This window comes from Protomyctophum bolini (genome assembly GCF_963924005.1).
Source record: "Protomyctophum bolini genome assembly, chromosome: 22".
Classification (NCBI taxonomy): Eukaryota; Metazoa; Chordata; class Actinopteri; order Myctophiformes; family Myctophidae; genus Protomyctophum; species Protomyctophum bolini.
The window spans coordinates 17,552,371-17,571,348 of NC_137883.1; the positions used below are offsets into that span (position 1 = coordinate 17,552,371).

General features: G+C 39.0%; 3 protein-coding genes across 5 annotated transcripts; 1 reads left to right on the forward strand and 2 right to left on the reverse strand.

Annotated features, from left to right (window-relative positions):
• Window positions 1-700: 700 nt before the first annotated feature.
• On the reverse strand, window positions 701-6,694 carry zmat5 (zinc finger, matrin-type 5). 3 transcript variants are annotated; one of them, XM_080756287.1, is made up of 6 exons: window positions 6,650-6,694; window positions 4,927-5,102; window positions 3,016-3,078; window positions 2,836-2,916; window positions 2,428-2,539; window positions 701-1,886 (listed from the first exon to the last, which is right to left on the reverse strand). In XM_080756287.1, the coding sequence occupies exons 2-6, from the start codon at window positions 5,051-5,053 to the stop codon at window positions 1,739-1,741; spliced, it is 531 nt and encodes a 176-aa protein (XP_080612413.1). In that variant the 5' UTR covers window positions 5,054-5,102; window positions 6,650-6,694; the 3' UTR covers window positions 701-1,738. The 3 variants fall into 3 exon arrangements, with proteins under 3 accessions (XP_080612413.1, XP_080612412.1, XP_080612414.1); XM_080756286.1 differs by having other exon boundaries at window positions 6,564-6,685; XM_080756288.1 differs by lacking the exon at window positions 6,650-6,694 and adding an exon at window positions 6,425-6,534.
• Window positions 6,695-7,235: 541 nt separating this feature from the next.
• uqcr10 (ubiquinol-cytochrome c reductase, complex III subunit X) lies at window positions 7,236-8,195 on the forward strand. Its single transcript, XM_080756720.1, has 2 exons — window positions 7,236-7,420; window positions 7,838-8,195. The coding sequence occupies exons 1-2, from the start codon at window positions 7,280-7,282 to the stop codon at window positions 7,898-7,900; spliced, it is 204 nt and encodes a 67-aa protein (XP_080612846.1). The 5' UTR covers window positions 7,236-7,279; the 3' UTR covers window positions 7,901-8,195.
• Window positions 8,196-8,326: 131 nt separating this feature from the next.
• LOC308310377 (scavenger receptor class F member 2-like) lies at window positions 8,327-18,853 on the reverse strand. The gene is made up of 11 exons (XM_080756719.1): window positions 18,615-18,853; window positions 18,141-18,199; window positions 17,908-18,009; window positions 16,944-17,463; window positions 16,321-16,539; window positions 15,943-16,071; window positions 15,743-15,846; window positions 15,478-15,592; window positions 15,210-15,331; window positions 14,236-14,370; window positions 8,327-12,783 (listed from the first exon to the last, which is right to left on the reverse strand). The coding sequence occupies exons 1-11, from the start codon at window positions 18,782-18,784 to the stop codon at window positions 11,738-11,740; spliced, it is 2,721 nt and encodes a 906-aa protein (XP_080612845.1). The 5' UTR covers window positions 18,785-18,853; the 3' UTR covers window positions 8,327-11,737.
• Window positions 18,854-18,978: the final 125 nt, after the last annotated feature.

Sequence of the window (18,978 nt, forward strand, 5' to 3'; positions counted from 1 at the left end):
AATGTAAAAAGTAAAAAAAAAATGCTTCAGATATGTAGTGGAGTAGAAGTAAAAGTATTGGAAATTCCAGTAAAGGTTCCTCAGTATTTGTACAGTACGGTACTTGAGTAAATGTATTTAGTTACTTTCCACCATTGGCAGCTTTGTCATGTGCAATAGAACCCTTAAAAACTTGTAATTGCTCCAAAATGTTAACAATTATTTTTTTATACGTGTACATTGGATACCGTTATTCAATTGAAGTGATCCCAGAATATCCAAGCTGGCAATCTCTGCAGATGCCCCATCTCTCTAAACAGAATCATTTAACCACACACGGATATTATTCACAAACTATGATTTGTTTGTAAAGTCCTGCATTGTTTACTGGAAGATGCATATCCATCCATCAAGGGGAGAGCATGGTCCACTGAGTTAAGTCACAAATTGGTGAATAATTGTTTCTCAGAGTGAGGAATATCATGAAAAATATTTGCTTTTCTGCACATCTCATTGGGATGCCAAGTGATCACGAGAATAGCTGCTTGTCAAGTTAATTAAATCATTGCAAAACCTTGGAATAACGCAACAACAAAAATCTAAAAATACTGTATTATAATTGAATGAGGCGTTCACAACTAATTCAACCTTAAAAACTAACTCAATGCAACACACACTTGATATCTGTAGAATGTAAGGGGACAGATTCACAAGGAGATGGTTATGTTGACAAGGAGTTTAGGAACCATGCAGCTGTTGTGTCAAGTAAATGGCATCATTATGAAACATACTGGAAATAATACAACAAAAATCAAACATATTGTAAGACAAAATAAAAACATATTTCATGATGTGTACATAGGCGGCTGTCTGTTAAATGGACAAATGGAGGCAATCAAACAAATTGCACTGGTCAAGTAAAGCACCTTTTTTGTGTGCATTTGGTAAGGTGGACTGGACTAAATACGTACTCTACACGTGACACCAAATTCCGCAGTAAAGGAGGATGGTCTTGAAGTTTATTTCCACAAGGACTTCCCATCTAGTCAATATTAACTGTAAAAGTTATAACTGACCCCAATATCTCCATGAGCAACATTTAATGCCGGAGAAATATAACTAATATAACAAATGCCAGACTGCACCTCTTGAGGGCACAACAGTGGCAAAAACGTCACTGGGCAGAGTTAAAATACAAGGGAAGCTGGCATACCTCCCTGTCTCCCATACAGTGTTTAAAGTATGGCTAATACTGTAGATGAGAGCATTGTTACCTTCACAATAAAAGGAAGATTACATGTTCTACCAACTAATCCTAATCTTTTCATCTGGCTTCCTGACAGTTCCCATGTATACAGGGGGCTTTACATATACTGTACAAGCATGACAGAATAGGGGATCTGATATAAAAAGATATCTTGTCCACTTCGAGGTCTTCCAATAGGCATTCTAAGCACTTGATTGTAACGCAGAGCATGTGTAGCCTGTGTATTGACAACTCAGAGTTGTTGATAAGACAATAGTCTCCGATATATAGATTGTAAGTGACAGCCACATTAACTCACTGCACTTGTACTTCATGTCTAGTATTAATGTTGACATAAATTATTCAAGTGTAAGAGTGCGTGAGTGTGGATAGAAGACAAGAGTATATCATTTTCTTCTTGTTCCCAGATAGACACTGTGACTGACTAATACTCTCTGAATGATACTTACAACTACCTATCCTATATATATATATAGGGTAATGCATCTTCTTTTAACCCCATTCAGTGTCTAGTTTGACTTTCCATCCACCTGGAGGAGGAGGCATCAGTGAAGGTGGGAGGTCAGGAATGGAGAGGAGCTGTGGTGGAATATCACATTCAGTTTGGTGTTCTTCATTACCATCCTCATCTTTTACAAGTCTGTGGAGATACAAATAATAAAAATGGAAGGGTTTATATATACCTAGGGCAGCATGATTATTACTAAAATGACAATCCTATTCCTAACCACTTTCAACATCGTGTCCCTATTTTGGGCATGTCAGTATTGGTGAAAACTTTCAACAATTTCTTTCAAATTTCAACAATGTCCAAAACATGTAAAGATTTTCAAACATAGCGAAGGCTCACAGAATGTCACATCATTTTTGCTATTAGTTAATTACATAGGGTTTGAATGAATAAACATTGCCATCCAGATCATGATTATTGTAATGATTGTTTATGGGGGATTTTTTTTTTTTTCATCATTTGTTGCTGCACAAATAAAAACCTTTAATTCAATGTAATCGTTCCTCTATGAGCCTGGTGCATAGGGAGATGGGTTGTGTAACGCTCTGGTTATATTTGTGGAGCATACAATCGTAATATACGATTATTCCTGATTAATTGTGCAGCCATAGTTCTGGAGAAAATATACCCATGCATGATAAAGTGCTTAGTGCATAATGAACATTCACACCTTCCACTGTCATTGGAGGCAGGTCTTCTCTTCGCTCTCCTGATGAGCCAGTTCTCTACACTCCACCCAGGGGACTTTTTGTCTGCAGGGTCCTCATTATGTTGCCTTTCAACTGAAAATAACAAAATCACTGCTTTCTTACGGCTAATTAACACTGTTATGTTGAGTACAGCCTATTAATGAAGAGATCAAAATGCTATAGTTATACACTACTGTAGAACTCATGAAATTTGACACTGGTACTGTATAAGATATGTGTCATTAGGCATTTAAAAATGTATTTTTTTCCAACAATTGAAAATGAATGAAAATGTAATAATCCATTAAACTATGATGTGATATACTGTCAGGATTTTAGGATGTAATGAGGAATGTAGTAGACAGCACCATCTTGTGGCCAAAGCTCACCTTCAATTTGCCTTTCTAGGTTTTCCATATCATCTTCTGACATATGAGAAAATCTGCAGTTGGGGCCAAAACCACAATTTCCTAAAGCAAACACAAAGAAAATGTACAACATTACACACCGGTATATTATAAACTTTTCCATCTCTTGATGGAATGCAACGCAGTAATTAATTAGTATACCTGTCTGAAGAAACTTCCTGCAGGGTTTCTTGGCTTTTTCATCGTCCAGAATGGCTGTATAGTCTACACAAGATAAAGTGAAAAATGAGGTTTAATAAATTCCAACAATTAAATACAAAAATGTCGTGCACACACACACACACACACACACACAGCCCCAGTATGTTCTCTCAGCACTACGCTCATTCTGTAGCTCCGAGATGAGGTCACAACCTGGTTTTACACTAATTCAAATTTAGGATTGGCCAAGAAAGTTTAAACGGTTACACAAGTGTTTACAGAGGTTGTTTAGTCAGCCGCTTCCATGTTTATCAAGGAAGTTGTGCGCGTGCATGTCGAGTGAACTGAAGTCAGTTGGAAATCTAATTCCACATTCGACCAGGGGAGGCCCCGGGGAGGCGCAACTTCCTTGAAAAACATGATAAAGAACCGCTGTAAACGCTCGTGTAACCGTTTAAACTTGGATTTTCTTGGCTGATCCTAAGTTTGAATTTGTGTAAAACTTTTTTGGCCCTTCACTTTTTGGATTCATTGTGCAGAAAAGGGTAAGAAGCGTTCCTTGTAGAAACATGCGCCGTTTCTGAACCGCGGTGGGAGGGGCCCAGCGTGTGACTGTGACCTCATCTCGGAGCTAGAGAATGAGCGTAGGGACTGGGAGAAGGCACATATGGGGCTAATACAGTGAAGAGAAGAGAGTCCGCACACAGGTTTGCTCCAAGGTGTTTGTTTTTTATTCAAAACACCATAAATATAACACGACGTTTCGGCCGTGAACGGCCTTCATCAGGTGATAATCGGCAGTATATGTGACAACTCCCTTTTAAACCTAGTCGTCACATCACGTGACTGATGACGACTGCATGGGCAGGTGATTCACTAACACCAATAAGTGACATGACAATCAATATGAACATGAATAACCACCACATCAAGCAAGTTTACAATAAGGCAACACAGTTTTCAAAAGAACAATTTCAATAAAACTTGCTGGTTTTTGCTTGTTACAGACTGTTTTAGTATTTTTTTTTAAATACATTTTTTTAATATTTTTATATATTAGATTTTGCATTTTTTGTTTGTTTTTAGTTTTAAGATTTAAAAAGCTTTTGGTACCAAAAGTAGTTTACAGTTTGGGCAGTCTGCTCCAAAATAGTGTTAATCAGTCAGAACAATATCAAAGGGAACAGGTAAGAGACACATCGTGTCGTCATCAGTCACGTGATGTGACGACTAGGTTTAAAAGGGAGTTGTCACATATACTGCCGATTATCACCTGATGAAGGCCGTTCACGGCCGAAACGTCGTGTTATATTTATGGTGTTTTGAATAAAAAACAAACACCTTGGAGCAAACCTGTGTGCGGACTCTCTTCTCTTCACTGTATGTACCTTATTAGTCCAGCACCAGACAGGAACTGGATGTGCGCTAGCCACCTACCTTTTTATACTACATATGGGGCTAACACACACAGCAAAAAGAGAGAAGAGCCAGATGCTAAGTAAAACATAGGGTTGTTGATTCTAGGATCAACGGGACTAAAACTTAAAAGAAGAGGAGCGATCCGAGCACTGAAAAAAGTAAAAGAGGAGAGGGCGGGTGTAAATGGTTAAAAAGCCAAACTCTTTCAACCCACTGGTCTTCATCAGGGCATGTATGTATTGAATACAACAATCATTAGAATGACAGTAAAAATGTAAAGAAAATTCCTAAACACACTTGAGTTGTATTTGGGTAAAATACAATCTATAACGTTATTTTTAATTTCCTGAAAAGTTAATAATTTGGACATAACTGGCTTCTGCCCAACAGCAGAGATATGTCATCTAAATGAATTAAGTCTGCAACCACATCCAGAGATGTTAAGACTGTAGCAGTAGACTGTAGCAGTCTCAAGGCAGCAGCAAGCCTTACCTCTAAAATGGTCAAACCAAGCCTTTTTAGCTCTGTGGTGCTGAACACCATTGAGATGTTTTTTCCTATTGTGCATGTTGTCCTGAAAAGAGCGGTCACAGTAGTCACAGTAATAGCGCCTCCCCATCGCTCTCAAGTTTCGTGTTTAGGCCACACAGTTCTCAGCTTTCACTTCCCTGAAACACAACAAACAATAGATGAGATGACCCAGATCTGGACAGTAGTTAAGTTATTAGTTAATGAAGTCAAGGACATAAGCATATGCTGAGCTCAGAGGAAACATAAACAAACCTTTAAGTTGAAAATTCTGCGATTTAAATCTATTAAAATTGTAAGTGAGATGAGCATTGGTAATTTTGGAGGAACAATGCCTTCTTGCACCTCCTTCACTGAAACAGTTATAAGGGGAAAGTGGTGGCAGAGGGGACTTAGCCCCTTTCGGCACACTCGGTTAGCTTTACTGAAGTCTGGACGTCGCTGCCCTACCCCCTTTTTGAAACCAGTCCCTTGACTTGAAGTGCTCTCGGGAGGTTCCCTCGTCCAGCTGAATCAAGTTCCCTTGATTAGGGTGCTGGGTATAAAAATCACTCGCCCTCCTTGTGCAGAAACAGGAAACAGACACCATTCGTTGCCATGGTTACCATCATGCCACAAATAAATGATAAATAAACTGCTCCTAAACAATCTTCATCTGATGCAGAATAGACAACGCTCCAACTGATGTTCACAAGGGCTCTTCATTTACCCCACCGTGAAAACTATAAATGAAACCACACAAACAAAACAACTTAAAACAACAACAAAACAACTAAAAAGACAGTCACGCTGTATTTCCTTTTAAATGTCCATATTAATGAAATCCACATGTCACACAAACATACACGATGCAATGCAATATACAAACAAAATAACAGGTAACACAATGGCATGATGGTAACCATGGCAACGAATGGTGTCTGTTTTCCGTTTCTGCACGAGGGCGAGTGCATTTCCGTTTTTTATACCCAGCACCAAGGGAACTTGATTCAGCTGGAGGGGCACTTCCTGACGAGGGGACCTCCCGAGAGCACTTCAAGTCAAGGGACTGGTTTAAAAAAGGGCCTAGAAGTCCAGACTTCAGAAAAGCTAACAGAGGGTGGATCTGGTAGCGTCAGGTTAGCCGAAAGGGGCTAGAGGGGACTGCGAGGTACCATTCAGACGACAGACGTAGTGCGTTTGGTAAAACAGTCTTCTCTGTTAGAGCCTCGGTCAGCCTCCAATGCCCTCCTCAAACTTAAAGAGATGGCTTGCCTTAAACCATCAGATTCAGCTCTATTTTGGCACTGGCGTCATTTCTCAATATTTTTTATGTTTACATTGACCCCCTCGGAACCCTACGTACAGTTTGTTTACACTACACTTTGTAAACATACGTAGGGTTCCGAGCGGGGCTATATGTTTACTTAGCTCTGATCCATAGCTCTAAATGCAACGCATTAGAGCTATACGTTTACTATACCTGTCGTGTCCTGTCCTGCTTGTATGGATAGTTATCTCACAAATTTTAACAGCCTGCTGGAATACTACACCAAAATTAATACATCCTCAAGCAATGGTCTAAAGTAGTTATCGTAAAGTAATAACATTAGATAAATTACCAACAAACGTCCATGTTCTGCCATCCACACCAGATTTTTACTAAATTAGAACGAATTAAAGACTTTATGGATGTTACTCTACAAACCTAAATGGCAAGTGTGCTCCTTGTTGTTTATTTCCTCCTCCTTCTTCTTAAATTCTTTTGGGGATTATTTCCGGTAGGCAAACCAGCTTGGAGTTGCACCGCCGCCACCAACTGGACTGGAGGCGGGTGGAGTACTAGACCAGTTTATCTTATTTTGGAAAGTTGCTTAGAATTATGTTTAAGCATCAGATATTACAGAGCGATTTATTCCGAATGTGGGCAAGACAGAGATATATATATTGTGTGTAGAAGTTAAGATTGTCGACTCAGCAGTGTTGCCAGATTGTGTGAGAGACATAAGCAACCTCTTGAAAATTCTCATTTTCAGATGGGGGTGGTTAGGTTTAGTAGAGGGGGCGGAATCAGTACTTCTTATTCTGCCGTGTAGGCTTTCCTTCGATGTGGAAAGCCTGGTGACGAGGTTAGGGGTTTAGGGAATGAATGAAAGCCTGGTACCGACCGAGGCTAAAATACATATTATATTAATATGTATGTTAATAACGACAATATTAACAGAAAAACAAGTCCAAAGTGCCTTATAATAAGCGGACATGGCAACATCGGAACTCTCAGGGAAGTAGTCACGTCAGTTTCTCTCCCTCACTTCCACGGTCCACCCCACTATCCAACATGACGCTGGCCAGGTCTGTCTACAATCTGCTCTTCAGGAGAACGTCGACCTTCGCTGTGACCATCATGGTCGGCGCTATCTTCTTCGAGCGGGTGTTTGACCAAGGAGGAGACGCAATTTTTGAGCAACTGAACCGGGGGGTAAGATTAAGAAGAACACATCTCACCATCTCCTGACCTTCTAGTAGAGGACGAGCTAACCGTTAGCACGCTAGGCTAGCTTGCATTGGCGGCTGATGCTGGCCGCTGCGTATCATTGATTGATTTATTAACAGTTTTAAGAATTACAGTACATTTCAAGTACAACTCAATACAAAAAACTGTTAACTGAGTGGACGACACCATAAAGCATTACACTTGTTTACAATAGGGCCCACTATTTGCAATGCATCAAAACATCAAGAGACGTACGAATATAAACGACTATATAGTCAAAACAGGAAATCATGGGGGGAAAGAAAACATACAGTGACTGTCAGTGAGGGGAAAACGGGGGTCGTAAGTTCTATCAAACTGTTGTCCCATTGACATTGACTCTGCTGTCCCATTTGTCTGCAGAAACTCTGGAAACACATCAAACACAATTATGAGCCGAAGGAGGACGGTGGTGACGACGAATAATGGGATGTGGCCTCGTTTTTCGGCAGAGATGGAGCAGATTGTCACCTGGAGATGTCCAGTTTTTCCTGGATTCCACACCAGAATCGTTTGGGGAACACATGGACAATGTTCTAATATAAAAACATGCTGCCAGACGTCCCATGGGAGTTAGAGACTGGTCAGAATATCATGGACATGGAGTGATGATTCCTGTTTTTCTCCGTGCCCATGCTCCATGTTTGTCATGCACAACTCTCCCCATACCTTGTAAATGTACTGTTTAAATTAAACGATGTGTAAATGTCACAGATCTCAAGGTTTTGATTAGTTTCCTGTTTGTTTTACATCGTTTCTTACTGCTACATTTAGCACGGCATCTAATGCTTTCTGCAGCTGCTTGCCTAGACAGTAAAATGTGTGTTGGCTCATAACAATGTTCTATATTTTTTGTAATGGCTTTGATTCAAGCAGTTACCTTAACTGACCTGGCTGGGTGTCAACAGGACTTGAATGATGGCCAACATGCAGTTTTAGAAACCTACCAGTAGATGGAGTTGTCTAAACAGGACAGTTATTTTTAAATCCACTTTGATCACTCAAGTTAATAAAGGATTGTTATACAAAATATAGCAAAAACACAATGTTATGGTCACATTCTCCCTCTTTTATAACTGGGTTAATGTGACTAATCGTGTTCACATTTGTTCTTTAACCAGATAAAATAGAGCTGGCAGTAAATGCATCCCCAATATGTGAAATACCAGGTTACAATATCAACAGATAATGCAGATTGCTGTTATGTCACATTTGCAAATATGACATGAAGTAAAAACACAGCAGTGCGCACCTTTACACTTTGTAGTTCACATGACACCAGAGAAACATGTTAAATTGTCTTGGGGTGAAGTCTGAAGGAGTGGGGCCACTTCAAATTCTGTATTAACATTAGCCATCGACAATGCATTACTGTCTTTTTTTAATGCTTCATACAAGAGTGTAACGAAAATAGTAAAAAACAGATCTATAAGCTCACAATGCTATTTTCACTAGTTTAAAATGTTTATTCAAAAAAAGTTGGGCATACAAGGTTTCTGCTCAACAGCGATGATACCAACTAGTTTATTTGTGGAACACATGGTTCAGAGACTGTAGATAACTTCCTCTCCTATTCAGCGAAAGTGACCACAGAATCTGGAAATTAAAAAAGGCATCAATAATACACACTCACCATGGTGTCAAAGTATTCACTGTCTGGTTATTTGTTGAAAGGAAACTAAAATCCTTGGGATATTAAATCTGTAGTCAGCCAAAAGTGTTTTTTACGTTGGTTCTGCCGAAGTAATCAAGTCATTCAATTGAAGTAGACATACCGGTACTCTATTAGAATGTTAAGAAAGTGACAACAACAAACCCATTTTGGCCACCCACTTAAGGTCCTGGGGAAAGGTTGGTGTCCAGGAACCTAATTTTACTCGATTGAACTTATTGTTTGGCTTCTCTTTCTCAGCACTCTCAGCCTCTTTTGACATAAGCCGTTATGCGCTCAACCACTTGACCGTAAATAGACATGACTTGTGATTGTATTATTAGATTCATCTAAGCTAGTCACTTCTCTGAAAACACTGCATTTTGTGCAGTCAAAACAAGATTGTAATTGTCTTAAGGCCTTACTGATCTGCTTAACCAGCAGCTGGTGATTCACACAAGCTTACAGCATGATGTAATGTAAACAAACCAGAATAAAAGGGGTTCAAATAATCATTCTCCAAATAGAAATGATGTAGCTACAGGCAACAGGCTGTAAATTAATACAAATATGTTTCAATCAGTTATATGGTTGAATGTTTGGTTATGTTCACAAACTGAGTGGTCGGCCGGCTTCCTAGTCCTTGTGAATTCTTAAATGTTTTCTTTCTGGTTATGACGTGGCATAACAAACACATTGTACAATGTACAATCAAAGTTAGATTGTTACCTTTTATTTGGCTTTCGTGTCTAACTAAATGATATGTTCCTTATGGCTGAAGACATGTTTCTAATTACTAAATCATGCTGTTATCATTTTCCATTCCTATCCAGTATAATGAACAAAATGGTTTTCTCACAATAGCTGTAAACTTTAAAATCCCATTAAATGGCAGGCATTTTATTTGTTTAGTTTAGGGTTAAGAAAATTGTGGATGAAAACATACAATAGCTTAGAACAGGTAACATGCAATGTAGAACTACATTAATAACTTCTGTGTTTGTTTACATTACATAAATTGGGTAATTGAGATGAGGTTTACACGCAACCCACACATGTTTTTCTGCTTCCATCTGCAGAAAACATGCTTTCCCCCCCTACTTGTCTTAACCTCCTTTCTCCACACACAGGCACACAATATAATGGCAACCAGATGTAGATGCTTTTGAAAATCACTATGGAAACCTCTCCCATGAGTTTTCAGGGACAAGATTGAACTGGCAGTTATTCAGTGATGGATGGCAATTAGTTGTGAACAAGGTAGGAAAAACTTGTAAAGTGTCAGTGTGAAGGACAGCACTTATCTATCTTAGTACGTCCCTAGTGTACACAGTAGCGGCTATTGCAACAACCCTGAAACAAGCTGAAACGTTCTTGAACCATCAGTGCATTATGGCTTGTGGCATAATGGAATCTCATTTTGATCTTTGAGGTATTTGCTAATCTTTCAGTAAGTTCTGAAAAGTTAAAATAATAATAGATTCCTGTGACCTTTATTTTCCTCTATCATATTTAAAGCTAGATACTATAACATAAATGTCCTCGACTCCTCTCCCAAAAGGAAAGGTAATTTGCAACTCACAAAGATTCGAATCAGGTCTCCCGCATGGGAGACCAAACATGTACTGCTCAAGTCAATAGGCCCAGGGGACATATTAGGCTTATAAGCTTCAGGCAGGGCTACAATTGTCAACCCGGTGTCTATTACCCAACAGGGTCTACATTTCTCACTGAAAGAACCACCGTAGATGTGCTAATTATGTAGGCCTACCATACAGGTTAAAATAAGCTTTTCTTCATTAAAATAAATTCTAGACTGCAGCTTTGAGAGCTGAATGAGAGATGCAAGTGTGTGGAGTGGATGCAGCACAGCCAGGCAGCCAGCAAGCTGCAGAAGAAGTCTGGATTCAATTAAGCACAATATGATCTTTAGGTTTTTCCACTGACCCCCAAACACATAAAACCCTGACACAACTGCAGCACACATGTCAGCCACAGAGTCCTCAGCACAGTTCCCAGACTGTTCTACCATGAAAAGACCTCTTGTCTGCTTGATTCCCTCCCTGTAGTGACTCCATAGTGCAGTGGCTGCAACAGAGTTATACTGTATGTATGTATGCATAATGGAGAACATGGGAAAAAGCCTGATATAGTCTGGCCACGCGAGTCTACATGAGAAGGTGATAGATTTCTTGACATTTGATGCAATAAACAATACCATTTGACACATTTACAAATATTTCTTTGGATAAAAGTGGATAATACAAACGTATGGACAATAATAGTATATTTAAATTATATTCAAGATGTCTTAGTATTATCAATGTGGATTTCAGACTTAATGTGGCCAGTCTCTGATACCAGTGATCTATTTCAGTCATAACATAATGTTCTACTGTCAATATATGTACTTATATTTAATACAGATTTCTTTCCTATGAGATCCAACAAAAACAATGAATTCAAAAATAAAATTGCACGCAAAAGCATCACCTTCCCCCTCACATTCCATTTACTTTCCAATGCATATTATACTCCTCTAAATGGATTCACTGATTCGCTTGTCTTTCAATACACAATATTTAAAAGGTCAATTTAAAATGAAGAATAACTTAATTCTTGTCAGACATAGGGGGCATTATTGCAATTTTCTTCCCTTTCCTCATTTTGGGGTCTATATGTCCTTCCTGACATTTTTTCCTTGGAGGTTTTTTAATGACAGTTTTTTGGGGGGTGACATCTCCCTTTTTGGATCCTCCTGAGTCCTCTTCCTCAAACTGTCTGGCTTCTTTGTTTGGCACATCTGCTGTTGGTAAGCTGCCAGCTCCATGCTGGGGACTTGTGACAGACTGATTTGTGTTCTCTGGTGAAATTGGCTTCTTTTCCTCAGTGTGAAGGTGAGATCGACTGCTTTCCTCCCAGATGTCGCTTTCACTTTTGTTTAGACACTGAGTCTTTTCTTTCAGCTGAGCAGTCAGCAGGGATACTGCCTCTGAGTTAATGTTTGGTTGGATCGCGTCCCTATTCAAAGAGCAAGTGCTCTTTGGTACAGAATCATTGCTATTGGTGGCTTTCCTGTCAGAACGAAAGTTGCTTATATGTCTGAGAACATTTTGCACTGCCCCGTTAATGTGTTCCAGTGGCAGTATGTGTCTAGAGGTTATAGTCGCAGCGGTTGGGGAAGCATCATCTGTACCAGTTGTCTCCCGAGGACTTACAGATTGTTGTTTGTTGGTTTTCTTTCTGGAGCTCTTTGTTTCATGTATAATTGTCTCTATCTGAGCTGGCTTATCCGGATTGGATTCCCTGGATCTATGGATCCAAGACACCTTGGGCTTTGTGGATGGGTCTGGTGGCTGTGGTTTGACCCTCGCTGCATGTTTAGATTTCCCCTTTTCTTTATCATTGCTCTCCGTGTCTTGATTACTAAACTGTTGAGGAACAGAGGGCTGTGACCTGCTGCTGGTGGACTCTGATCCACTGCAGGATGCTTCACTCTCAGATGATTTCTGACAGGAAAGCTCATTGGGGTTGACGAAGGTTGGGTCAACTGTTTCTAGATCATCAGGCAAGGTTTCCACTTCAGAGATTCCACCACCATCCTCTAACACTGTGGTCTCTGTTGTGTTGAGCCTATCTTGTTTATTCTTTTCATTTTCTAAGGACGAAAAGGTTAGTAGTACAATTTGTTTGTCAGACTTTTTACAATAGACATAAAAATCTACAAATATAAAGCTTTTACATCAATTCTAATATGATACCATTCTGATTGAATGAAATAGCCATGACCTCGCCTTTTCTAAATCTATCATTTGACAAAATATGCTTTAAAATGTTCTCGAGCTATAAAATAACCTGCATATAAACCTGGTTTAGGTGTGTCCTTGTGGTTATAAGGTTGGTAGACCTCATTACATATTTTGTTAAATTAGGCCTTTGCCTTCTCCGGAGGTTCGATTTCAACATCCAATTTCAGCACCACACTCTCTAGAGTAGAAGAAAGTGTCAAGTAAAAGTCAGTAATCCAAAGGAACAACCAGTGTCACTCACAGGATATACTGTTACATAGGAAATTGTGTGTTTATTCTTAATCATATATAATCATATAATCACACATTTTTCAAAATGCAGAGACAATATGTGGGCCTATCAACTTGCCTGTTTGAGGTTTTGGGCTGGTGACCGTGGAAGGACTACTTCCTCTCTGTTTTCAATTGCTCTACTATTTCAACTGTCGCTGTGCGCCCAATAAACTGATTTGGCACATCTTACTCCTACTAATGCATTTCTTCTATTGCTAATGTCTTTATTTTGAAGGGTGTAACTTTGCCCCATACAGATTAGGTCATGCCAAGACTAGACCTCTACAACAGAGTTTAGTTAGTTCAAAACCATATCAAGTTGAACATTTAAGTTGAAAGTTGAAGTTTATTTGCGTGACAAAATATATAAATATTATAACTATATCATTTATTTTGTAAGAACTTCAAGTGCTGTAGCATCTTAGATAAGATGGTACCAGATGAAACAAAGATCATTGCTTGTAAGCACTAACATCCTGTCCAATTCCAGAGATCCAGAGATAGTTTTCAGTTCATGAATTCTTTCCGTTACTGACAGGATATGACTAGTTCTGCATTTGTTTAGACCACAATTTAATTAGGTCAAAAAGTCAAAATTATCTTTTGGAATATCTCAAACAAACCTAGTTTCAGAAACCATGAATCTGTTCTAGTTACCAGAGTAAGGTTGTAAAAGTCAACACCATTATTCCTTTTGAATTTTAGATTTTTTGATTATGTTATTTTTTCCTTACTGCTTACTCTCTATAAATAAAACTGCAACTGCAGTTTCTTGGATGCAACAAAAAGAAACATGAGAGCATGGGCTAGCCACTTTCAACCTGGCATCCCTATTTTCCCTAAGCTTCAAAAGATTTAAAACATTTTCAAACAAAAAATTTAAGTTTTAAAAAGTAATAATTGTGATTTCAATTTAAAAATATATTTAAAATAACAATAGCGGATATACTACTGTATGTTTTTGCTATTGGTCATACGATGAAGTATAGATACAGCTTACAGTAAGTACTTAATCCTCCCACACTCACCATCAGGGCGGGCCTCTGTAGTCTCTGCTAAAGAAGAGCATGAACCTCTTGGAGATGAAGATGGAGAGGTTTCCACCACAGATGGGGGCTCAATGAAACTGCAGTCAAATGTGTTTTCAGGGTCACGGTGTGACACTGCAGGAGAATAACCAGTATAGATATATGTTAACATATAGGCTTAGCACTTTCATATAATACAGCAGATTCTCAACCTGTCTGCTGGGGACCACTGGTGAGCCACAAGGTTAAGTGGGCCGCATGAGGCAAGTTGGTCCCAAAATAACTAGCCAAATATTTGCTTTTATTGATGGTAACAGTTATATAAAATAATAAAGTTTATAAACATTTTCATGGTATTTATTTTCTTAGAAAATGTTGTGAGCTTGTAGATCTGCTATTTTCAAAACTTTTGGATGACGCTCTTGTATAATATGAAGTAAGCCATTCATTTACAAAAACAAACAAACAAATACAAAGCTAGTTCCATTGATCCAAGTCGCAACACAATCTATTGATTGACCATTAAAATAAACTTTTGAGACTTTCAAGTGGGTCCTGGTCCGGAAAAGGTTGAGAATTTGTTTGATAAGCTTGTTCTCCTTTATAGATTGTATATTTGATTGATTTGACACACGATCAAATTCAGAAACAAAACTGTCCATTTACCACTTACCATCCCCGAACCCCGTCCCCCTCTTCGAGAGGACACACAAATTGCAGGTTGGGATAATTTTACCACTTCCTGTTAGTGGTCCACTGGGGCCCTTGTTGGAATGTGTTTGCATTTTGTCTGAGTGTGTGTGTGTGTGTGTGTGTGTGTGTGTGTGTGTGTGTGTGTGTAATGATGCTCATGGGATTGGGTGGGTTGTGATATTGGGGATGGGGAGAGTTCTAGAAAGTGGTTGGCATGGAACAGAAGATAAATGATAAAAAAATTATTCATGAGCAAGTAATCTCAACAAAGCAACACATACCGAGAACTTTGGGCAGCGTCTGCCTTCTCAGTGGTGAGACACAAGGCAATTTAGAGCTTATCCATGTGAATCCTCCACAAAGTCTTCGCTTTGCTTTTTGCTCTGAGCTTAGTAGGTTATGTCTAAGAACAAAATAAAATAAATTGAATTCTCTAAGCATACATACTGTAACATTCAACCTCATACACCTTTTAGACTTATTTTGTAATGGAAATGATTATTTAGATTTATGCATGCATGCATAAATCGTTTCATCGTTTGTGCTCACCCGTTGAGAGTGTTTTGTCTGCAAACACAACAGCAGCAGAGAAGTGACAGGAGCAATATTAAAAGAGTAGTGACCAGCACACCCGCTGCCATTACTCCCATCCTCTGGTTTGGCTCTGGAAGGTCATAATTAGCGCCATACCATTAATTCCATACAACAATATATTTAATATTGAGGTCCTTTAGAACTATAATGTGTAGAGCTATTGTCATCAGCAATATTGAAAGAGTTTCTTTATAAATAAGTATACAGTATGCTATCTTACGTAGATAGCATTCTCCAGACACAGGATTGCAGTTATTCTCATGACATGGACACGGTTGAGCACACTTAATCCCATATTTACCAGCTGAACAGGTCAAATTGCAACTGCATAAAGGAAAATGAGGAAAAAATACATTTACTCGAAAACAGTAATCTCTCCCATTGATTAAATGTATGTATCTCTTTCACCAAATAACTTACAAGATTCCATGGAAGCCTGGATCACATAGACATTCCCCTGTTACGAAATGGCATGTCCCATTGAAGCAGTCCTTGCACTTAGTGGCACAGTTATCTCCATAAATGCCATTGGGGCACTTCATCTCACACCTATTGAGATGTAAGGTACAGTATAAGTCTGAATATACTACGAAGTATGAACATTATTGACTTCAAACCTACAATATAACCATAGTTCCTATATTCAGCACAATAAGCACTCAAAATGATTACCTGCCAGAATAAGTGTGTGTGTGTGTGTGTGTGTGTGTGTGTTTATATTCACCATGAAACTATTTAAATTTGTTCAAATTCAACATTGAAACACGACTTTATGATATAACCAAAACATTTTCATACCGGTCACCCATCCAGCCAGGGTTGCAGTGAGGGCATTTTCCATCGATGCGGTTGCAGACGTGTCCATCTTTGCACGATGGGCACACATCATGGCAGTTCTCCCCAAAGAATCCATTTGCACACATTTGATCACACCTGGTGCCATTCCAACCACGTTCACATGTGATGCACCGTCCCTCTGTCACTTTACAGGGTTGCTGACCTTTGCAGTGCCCACACCTGGATAAAAGGTTATGTTCTATATTATACATTAAAAATAAAATATATTCTCAGTAATACAACAAAAGCATTACACAAATTACACAACAAGTCTTAAGTCTGACTGAGGACCTTAGTTCTGTCATTAGAACCACAGACCAAAGTCCCTATAACTATACGTTACATACATAATGGCCAGTCTTTACAGAAACATGATGTAATTATAGGGATAGTTTAGACCCCAAAAGAATACTTTTTTTCTATCAATTACTCACCCCATGAAGACTTGAATTTATATTGTCGCATTCCTAATCCTATTACTAATTTGGTGCAATGGTTCCCTATGGAGACTCTTTGTGTCTGTCTATGTTGAGAATGGAATGATTTAAAATATACCTGTCTTGACATACTACTACAGTACACACCTGTTGCGACAGTTCTGCCCATAGAACCCAGCTGGACATGGCTCTCTGCAGAACTTTCCCCGAAACCCTGGTCTGCAAGTGCAGGAGCCGTCAGCCTGATTGCAGCGCCCGTGGATACACCGGCACATGCTTTCACATTGAATGCCCCAAAGACTGTCTCGGCACTTGCAGCGGCCAGTGAGCTGCTCACAGGGAGAGCCATTGCATATACACTGGGAATTACAGGTACGTCCGTACCATCCAGGATTGCAGTGACACTGGCCCAAAACCACATCGCACACAGAATTGACACTGCAGTAGCACTTTTTCGCACACTGTTTACCCCAGAAGCCTGCATAGCATGTACACGCGCCAGTGTCCTGGCTGCAGGTGCCCTTCTGACAGCCACAGGCTAGCTCACAATTTGACCCCCAGCGATTGTGGTTACAAGTACAGGCTCCTGAAACGTCATCACACTGTCCGTTTGGATGGCAGGAGCAGCGTCCCTTACAGTCAGGGGCCCAAAACTGTGGTGGACATTCTGTAGGCATAAATATAGAAAAATCGTGAAAGTATTTATTTCAGAAAACTTGGTATTTAGATTTTTTTTTAAATTTGAGGTCAGGCCTAAATGGGTTAACCACATGAACCATATTCTGGGCACATTAATAATAGGCGGACATTCTGAAAAAAATAAGTAAACATTTGATAAAAACAGCTAATCTAAATCTGCTATTTTTACCAGAGGGGACCAAGTATAGCCGCCTAGTCAGTGGACCCCAGTCAACAAAGTATACAGAGTTTAAGTGGTTAATCTGGTATCAAACTAATCTAAAACTTTTGAACATTGAAGACATTATATAAGATCTTAGGTGACCATGCATATAATACTAGAATGATCCAGGATATTGTTGGAAAATCATTACAAATATATACTGAAATATAATTTATAAACAAATAATTAAATATCAAGGCATCCTCTTACTCGTATCACAAGTGGCTCCAAAATAACCATGTCGGCATCGACACTCATTCGGACGTACACAGACTTCATTCACATTGCAGGTGAAATTTCCTTCACATATTGCTAGAAGAAAGTAAATGAAAAACTTGGTGTAATGATGTCAAAATAGAGTAGACATAATTTCTATATCGGCTAATATATTGGTACAAGAATGAAAGTCTTGTGGAATGTAGAAACCTTGGAATTTGAGGTACCTATTAAGCATTCATCTCCTTGTTCTCCCCAACCATTGCAACACTGAAAGTGCACAGATCTGTGAAGAAACAAAGACAGCTGTAGGCTTATGCAGGTACTAAATGCTACATAAAAGTGCATATATAGGCAATAACATACAGTATACATACAGAATAATGCAATATGAACAGAATCAATTAACTCTGAATATCCATCACAATCTCATAGGCTACTCAGACAGACAGACCATAGGCTACTTTAACAGCAAATAGGCTAACATTATTGACAGATTATTATGAATGTAGGCATAATGGGAAAACATTGTAAATACTACTATCACTACTACTACTAATAATAATAATAGGCATAATAATAATGCATTGTATATTGCCCTTTGTAAAGTGCTACAGTAGCCTACAGATAAAAGCATTTGCATAAAACACATCCATATATTTGAAAATTCAAATATAATTATAAATAGCCTACTTACTTACCCATATTTGCAAACATTTCTACCCCTGGGATTGAGTCCTCCTTGGCAATGGATGCAACAGATTAGGATACTCAGTAAATACACAGCAAAGTTTATATTCCGCCTTTTCATGATATCAGAAACAGCATTATTGGCGTAAAAAAATCGAATCAAATGAAGTCCAACAGACATACATTCGCCAAATCAATTCCAAAACTACTTGAAAACTTTCAGACCGAACACTGAAGAACCCCTCGAACTCCACGCCCCGCTGTAGGCTAGACTGCGTGTCAAAGAGAGCCCGTTCCAAAGATATGGTATCCCAAATAAATGTTTCTACGGGTTCGCCGCGCGAGGCGCGACACCGTCGACCATCGAGGTAGTTG